The following is an 8296-nucleotide window of genomic DNA, read 5'->3' on the forward strand; positions in this document are numbered from 1 at the left end:
TTATGTTTAACAAATCAAATGATCAAAAGCAAACATCTGGCTCCATATGCATTTTCTGTTTTAATAAATGACATTTCGGCCTTCAGGCCTTCTTCTAAATGATTTTGAAATGATTTTGAAAAATGCCTGAGGGCATTTATTTATTAACAGAGAAAATGCATATGGAGTGTACAACACTTTTTTCCTGCTTCTAAACCAATAATATTATGACATAAAATGTTGATAATTACAGTGACCATTGAGATTGTGCCCTGTAAATATTCTGTTAGTGTTGATAAAATATTGTGAGAGAATATTCTAGTTCTGTGCAAATACTATGGCTAGTAAACAGTGACGTGGACAGATAGACAGGAGGTGGTGCTAGAGCACCTGCCCTCTGCCCTCTGCCCTCTGCCCTCTGCCCTCTGCCCTCTGCCCTCTGCCCTCTGCCCTCTGCCCTCGGCCCTCTGGACAAGGCAAGTGCCCTTTTGACAGTTACTTTTTTTATTATTATTTTTTACAGAGTAGGCCTACTGTATGTGGCCCATGGTGACATCGATCAATTCTCGATTAAAAGCGTGTAATAATAATGCCCCAAAATGCATTGTAATTTTGCCAGACCCCCCCACACACACACACCCGTGCCCGCGGCACACCCGTGCCCCTCCCCTCCCCTCTTCCTTTGTCAACGGTAAACGTGAAAAGCGGACACAAACGGAGGCGCGCTGCAGCAGCACTGCACACACACCTCCTCCCTGCCCTCTCCCCATCCAGAGAGATGAGCAGCACACACACACACACATCTCCTCACTGCCCTTTCCCCATCCAGAGAGCCCGAGTGATGGCAGCTAACCAGCCAGGTAACACATAAACCAAACGAGTGTATTGTTTGCCCCCTAAGCCTCAGTTGCCAAACTATAACCTAAAGAGAGCCTAAATTAGCCGACTGCCAACCTGCATAACAAGCTAGTCTAGTCATAATCAATTAATGGATTTAACGTAATGATGACCACCACACGACCAATGTCGGTAGAATTTGTTGTTGGTATACTTAAGCTGAATATTTAATATTATGTAGTAACCTTAGGGCTGCCAAGACACGCGTTTCAGACTCTTCTCACGCTCACACTTCACAATCCTCACGCTGAGAAATGAGCAACCGCTACATTCTACAGGCCGTAGCCTGGGGGGGATCGAACCAATCGAACAGGGCAAACCACCCCCCCCCGTCCCCGTCAACATCTCGCCACGCAAGATGCCCTCCTTTTTCACTGAGCACCTGCCCCCCAAAATGTCTGTGCACACCACTGCTAGTAAATATTCTGAAGTGTTTTCCAAATCTGTAATGACTATGAGCATGAATAAACTCTTGAGGTCTATAGAGGGTTATTCTTCTGATTACAGTTTTTAGCCACTAATTTAGAAAAGCATGTTCACATTTTTAATGTCTCATTAGTCAGATTCTATCACTACATGTGTCATACTCAAGATTTGAGTGGTTTAAAGCTATTATTAGACATATTTATTTATCTGGTTTGGGTCTTAAAAGCACATGGTAAAATCACATCAGTAAAGTTATATGAATCACCACTAAAACCTCAAGCAGAGAAACGGACACGCTGTCATAAGAAGCCCCTGTCTGAAATACCCCTGTCTCAAATACCCGGGTAAGAGAATCCGACAGACAAACAGACAGTGAAGCAGTGGAGTTAAGTGGAGAGTGTTCAAAAAGTGTTTGAGATTCACACGGCTCAAACACACAATCCCATAGACCACCCAAGACATAACATCTGTACTTAAAATAAAGAACGGTAACAATGGTTGCAATGGATGACGAAGATTCTTTGAAATATAACATCTCCGTCTGCTTTTTTTCCCTCTGTCGCTCTCTCTCTCTCTTTCTCGCTCTCACTCTCTCTCCTTTAATAGAAGTAAAATCTACAAAAAGATATCTGTCTTACATACAATACAAAAACTGACAGGGTCAAAACAGCGTGTTCAGCTGTGGTTTCTACCAGTCCGGTTTCAAGGAAGACTTTAACTTTAGAAAAAAGGTCTCTTTGAATTCCTCATAATGTGTTTATCTTTGTCCATCTCTCCCACAACAACCCTCATTGTTTTTTTCAGATGCTCCTCTTCTCCGTTCAGCCAGCAGAACAGTTTATTGGGCTGCTATCGCTTCACAGCTCATTCACCTCCCTCCGTCTCTCCTCCCTCGATGCTACAGTGTGACTGTCAAAACGCATCCCCTGTTAACCTATGCTAGTCAGGAGTCATAGAAAACCCAGTCCAGAAGCACTTCCTGTTTACTTCCCGTCTCACAGGACGTAGGCGGGGCTAAGGGAGGTTGAGGTGCAGACGGGGACATTTTGAGATCACCTCCAGCTGACCTTTGAACTCCAACTACGCAGAGTGTGTACCGCCTCAAACGAGCGCGGACGTGCACTTCTCTCGCAGGTTAGGCTGGATTCACCACAGAGGTGAACATAAAGGAGGCGAGAAAGTCAACTAGAATATTTCCTGAGTGCAAAAGTGTGAATCTCCAGTCCGGAGTCTCATAAGGTGAAGCGCCCTGTTTTCCCCAGGCAGAGCGGAGCGAGGAGAGGCCTGGGCTTGAGGAGCACAACGTGCGCCTTGTAACGCCCGACAATGCCGTTATTACCACCGTGGTCGCTAACAGCTAACATTAGCATTTGCCTTGGCCCTTTTAGCCGTGTCGCTGCTATGTATCCGCTGGTCTTCGCTCCTCTTCCTCCTCCTCCACGCCCTCCTCCTCCTCCAGCTCCGCCATGCTAGTTTCTCTGGGTATCCCCACCTTCCCTTCATCTTCCTCCTCCTCCTCCTCCTCCTCTGCTCCCGCCTGCTCATCCCGTGGGATCTCTGTCGACCCAGAGTCCTGCATGCAGAGTGTCTTCGATTTGCTGCAGCTGTTCTCCTCCTCCTCCTCGTCTTCCTCCTCCTCTTCCTCCTCAGGCTGGCTCGCGCTGTCCTTCTCCGTGTCCGACTCCCCGTCCTCCTCCAGGGTGAGCTCGAACTGGAACTTGTCCCCCCCGGGGGGTCGGCTGCCGTCGTCGGGCTCATCCGGGGTGGGGGAGGGGCTCTGGGGGATGGTGCTCTGGTACCACTCCCTGTTGTCCTCCAGCGTGTCCAGGATGTCCTGGGCGTCGGGGTGCACCAGGTCGGCCCACGTCTCCCACAGAGGGTGGACGATGTAGTCGATGAAGCCCACCTGGAGTCAGGAGATTTGAATGGGAAAGAGTGATTCAGGACATGCTTTACTGCATATGGGTTGTGTGCAATAGTCTATGTATGTGCAATGTGTTGTGTTGTGTATGTGCAATGTGTTGTGTTGTGTATGTGCAATGTGTTGTGTTGTGTATGTGCAATGTGTTGTGAGTAATATGTGTAATGGGTTTTGTATGTGCAATATGTTGTGGACAACGTGTTGTGTGTAGTATATGTATGTGAGACATGTGATGTGTTGTGTGTAGTATATGTATGTGAGACATGTGATGTGTTGTGTGTAGTATATGTATGTGAGACATGTGATGTGTTGTGTGTAGTATATGTATGTGAGACATGTGATGTGTTGTGTGTAGTATATGTATGTGAGACATGTGATGTGTGTAGTATATGTATGTGAGACATGTGATGTGTGTAGTATATGTATGTGAGACATGTGATGTGTTGTGTGTAGTATATGTATGTGAGACATGTGATGTGTTGTGTGTAGTATATGTGTGTGAGACATGTGATGTGTTGTGTGTAGTATATGTATGTGAGACATGTGATGTGTTGTGTGTAGTATATGTATGTGAGACATGTGATGTGTTGTGTGTAGTATATGTATGTGAGACATGTGATGTGTTGTGTGTAGTATATGTATGTGAGACATGTGATGTGTGTAGTATATGTATGTGAGACATGTGATGTGTGTAGTATATGTATGTGAGACATGTGATGTGTTGTGTGTAGTATATGTATGTGAGACATGTGTTGTGTTGTGTGTAGTATATGTATGTGAGACATGTGATGTGATGTGTGTAGTATATGTATGTGAGACATGTGACGTGTTGTGTGTAGTATATGTATGTGAGACATGTGATGTGTTGTGTGTAGTATATGTATGTGAGACATGTGATGTGTTGTGTGTAGTATATGTATGTGAGACATGTGATGTGTTGTGTGTAGTATATGTATGTGAGACATGTGATGTGTTGTGTGTAGTATATGTATGTGAGACATGTGATGTGTTGTCCTCCTCTGTTTCTATGTATAGAGTTGATTTGTGCAGCAAACGAGTCCAAGACAAATTTCCCTGAGGGGACAATAAAGTATATTCTATTCTATTCATATCATAAGAGAAATAGAGTGTGTGTGTCTGTTTGTACCCATAAGTAAAGAACCAAAGACTGTTGGATCCTAATGCTGTGTTCACAGCGGGCGTGCGGTGAGTTTACATAGAAAGTCAATACAATTTGTGCAAACTGGGCGGCGGGCAGCGGGCGGCACAGGCGGCGCGAATCAGGCGAACTCGGCGGCGCGGCGGCCAGGATTCGCCGTGCGGCGACATTCGCAAAAGTTCAATTTTTTGTAACTTTCTGCGGCGGATTTGCGCGCCAACGCATTGATCCCGCGGTGGTGTGAACGTAGCATAATGAAGCGTTTCAAATGTCTGTGAAATTGTACCTGGCTCTTCTCCACGGAGGCGTTGTGTGTGTGTGTGTGTGTGTGTTTGTGTGTGTGTGTGTGTACCTGGCTCTTCTCCACGGAGGCGTTGTGTTTGTCACACATGGGACTGATCTCCATGCCCCTGTCCCTCTCTCGGTCCCCCTGGCTGAAGAACTCCTCCATGATCCGGTCCGTCCACTGGCGGTACAGCTGTAAGGGCTTGGTGGGGTTACTGAGGTCGGCACAATGCACCATGTTCTGGAGAACCTGAGAGAGAGAGAGAGAGAGAGAGAGAGAGAGAGAGATAGAGAGAGAGAGAGAGAGAGAGAGAGAGAGAGAGAGAGAGAGAGAGAGAGAGAGAGAGAGATAGATAGATAGATAGATAGATAGATAGATAGATAGATAGATAGATAGAAAGAAAGAAAGAAAGAGGCAAATAGATAGAGATATGGTGCTATTAATGATTTATAATGAATCTCATTTTGTATGAAAGCACTTTTTCAGACCAAATCATAAAACTGAATGAACAGTGACATCTTACTTGTATCCTATCAGAATAGTTATCTAGTAGGAGCACTCCAGAGCTAGTGACTTTCTTGGTCTCCACCATTGTCTTGAGGTCTGCTAGGAGGTTCATGTGCTTGGACATGTCAGTAGCTAGTACCTACAAGGACACAAAACACGATTAGTGAAAGGCTGAAACAGTTACAGTAGTGTGAGACTGAATGGTGTAAGCGAGACTAAGGTACGGTTGCGAGAAATACACGTTGGCAACAAAACAGCAGTTCCTTGAAGCACTGCAAAGTTGGAAGCTATAGTGTAGCGCTTTTGGCATTCAACAGTTTTATTGGTACCTTGCCAAGACAGCTGCCATACCAATATATATCTAAGGGCTTGATGTTTAACAGAATAGCCCTTCAGCTAACTAAAAACCACCATCTAATAAGAGCTGAAATCCCTAAATGAACCAAATATGTTTCAGATTAGCATCAAGTTTCAGCCACCCATTTTCCCAGAGGCTTCCCTCAAGGTTGCGTTGTCAGCTCACTTACAATGTCTATGACCATCTTCCTGAGGGACTGGCGTTGCTTTTTGGTCAGATTCTGGAAGATGTCACAGTTCTCATCTTGCAGGAGCTTGAACCCGACCGCTAGGTGGTGGTTCTCCAGAACCGACGAGTCGTTGTACATGAGAGCCAGTTCTGAGTCTACGGGAGGAGCATAGAGACCATAGAACAAGGTCAGCATATTGCTTTTGTGACATAACCTCATTTGTACAATATAAAAGTGAATGTATTCACTCTCACTCTCTCTCAGTATAAGAGTATAGACTAACACACAAGTGTGCACACTTTTTGAAAAAAAAATTGATTGGACTCCCCCTCTTGGCAACTGCAACCTCTCTCATCTCATTTTGATGAAAACAAAACAAATCTCCTTGTCTCTATAACTTACATCCCTCTCCTGCTCTCTCTCTATCTCTCTCTCTCTCTCTCTCTCTCTCTCTCTCTCTCTCTCTCTCTCTCTCTCTCTCTCTCGCGCTTGCTCACACACATACCTCACACACATACAGACACGTACAGACACACATACAGCTCTCCAGGGAGCGGTTGATTTCATGATGATGAGGATCAAACCCGGCTCCAGGTCATTGCTTTGAGAGCAATCCTGGTCTAGAGATAATCGCAATGGACTAATTTAGAATGAAAGAAAAAATCTACAAATCATATAACCTACTGTATAATATCGTACAGAGGAAAGTGAAAGAGCATCGCATTAACTACAAGGGGAAGTTTGGCAACATTTTCTATGAAGGTCATGTTTATAAAACATCATAATCACATTCATAACAAACGACAATGCACTGATAAGGCTTTATAAAACTCTTTATGAATGTTAATAGCCATGCATGACACCTTATAATAAGATGTATAAATTATTATACTGTAAGTGGTGGATATAATGTATTATACCTCCATGCTACACAGCACATTATAACTACCAAACTTTAACTTTATAAAGACACATAGAAAACTGCTCTAACATATCATAACAGTTTCTGAAATGGAATGTCTTATAAACATAAATAACACTATTATATAATTGCTGTTACGTTACTTAAAGCTCACAAAGTCATGCTATAGTGTTATTTATGTTTATAAGACATTCCATTTCAGAAACTGTTATGATAATGTTAGAGCAGTTTTCTATGTGTCTTTATAAAGTTAAAGTTTGGTAGTTATAATGTGCTGTGTAGCATGGAGGTATAATACATTATATCCATCACTTATAATAATTTATAAACCTTTTTATAAAGCGTCATGCATGTCTATAAACATTTATAAAGAGTTTTAGAAAGCCTTATAAGTGCATTATAATGTGTTATGAATGTGCTTATGATGCATTATATAAACATGACCTTCATAGAAAGTGTTACTAAGTTTTTGGAGCAAAGCTGTGGAAAGTTTGAAAAAAAGAAAAGAAAAAAAGCTGTGTTCCCCAGAGAACAGTACGTATGTACAGCAGATCACATGTTCCACACATTATGCACTGAGACTTTTCTTCAAATCTTTCTTTCAGATAGATTTATGACAGTATGTAGGATGCCTTTGGGGCTCCTAACACAGTCAGGGAGTGTCCACACACACGCACGCACACACACACACACACACACACACACACACACACACACACACACACACACACACACACACACACACACACACACACACAGTCTGGGGAGTGAAAGGAGCCTCTTTGTCTCCTTGACAATGAGCTCATATGAAGTCATGGCCTCCTGTCTGCGTGCTCTAATGGTGGGAATTCCCCTCGGAGAGATGAGGGGTGAACATGTGTATGTGTATTACTGTCTGAGAGAGGGGTGAACATGTGTATTACTGTCTGAGAGAGGGGTGAACATGTGTATTACTGTCTGAGAGATGGGTGAACATGTGTATTACTGTCTGAGAGAGGGGTGAACATGTGTATTACTGTCTGAGAGAGGGGTGAACATGTGTATTACTGTCTGAGAGAGGGGTGAACATGTGTATTACTGTCTGAGAGAGGGGTGAACATGTGTATTACTGTGTGAGAGATGGGTGAACATGTGTATTACTGTCTGAGAGAGGGGTGAACATGTGTATGTGTATTACTGTCTGAGAGAGGGGTGAACATGTGTGTTACTGTCTGAGAGAGGGGTGAACATGTGTATTACTGTCTGACAGAGGGGTGAACATGTGTGTTACTGTGTGAGAGATGGGTGAACATGTGTATTACTGTCTGAGAGAGGGGTGAACATGTGTATTACTGTGTGAGAGAGGGGTGAACATGTGTATTACTGTCTGAGAGAGGGGTGAACATGTGTATTACTGTCTGAGAGAGGGGTGAACATGTGTATTACTGTCTGAGAGAGGGGTGAACATGTGTATTACTGTCTGAGAGAGGGGTGAACATGTGTGTTACTGTGTGAGAGAGGGGTGAACATGTGTGTTACTGTGTGAGAGATGGGTGAACATGTGTATTACTGTCTGAGAGAGGGGTGAACATGTGTATTTCTGTCTGAGAGAGGGGTGAACATGTGTATTACTGTCTGAGAGAGGGGTGAACATGTGTATTACTGTCTGAGAGAGGGGTGAACATGTGTGTTA

The 8296-nt window shown here is 43.8% G+C and overlaps 1 protein-coding gene across 1 annotated transcript in view; it reads right to left on the reverse strand.

Moving 5' to 3' along the window:
- Positions 1–2701: 2701 nt before the first annotated feature.
- The window catches only part of LOC311312633 (3',5'-cyclic-AMP phosphodiesterase 4D-like), a gene marked incomplete at both ends in the record, with an annotated part of 112681 nt that continues 107086 nt past the window's right edge, over positions 2702–8296 (reverse strand). The window contains 4 exons of the mRNA XM_084442596.1: positions 2702–3208; positions 4735–4917; positions 5192–5314; positions 5703–5857. Coding sequence (XP_084298722.1) covers positions 2702–3208; positions 4735–4917; positions 5192–5314; positions 5703–5857 — 968 coding nt within the window. The remainder of the gene's footprint in view (positions 3209–4734; positions 4918–5191; positions 5315–5702; positions 5858–8296) is intronic.

The sequence above is a fragment of the Borostomias antarcticus genome (genome assembly GCF_949987555.1).
Source record: "Borostomias antarcticus genome assembly, chromosome: 8".
In the NCBI taxonomy this organism is placed as follows: domain Eukaryota; kingdom Metazoa; phylum Chordata; class Actinopteri; order Stomiiformes; family Stomiidae; genus Borostomias; species Borostomias antarcticus.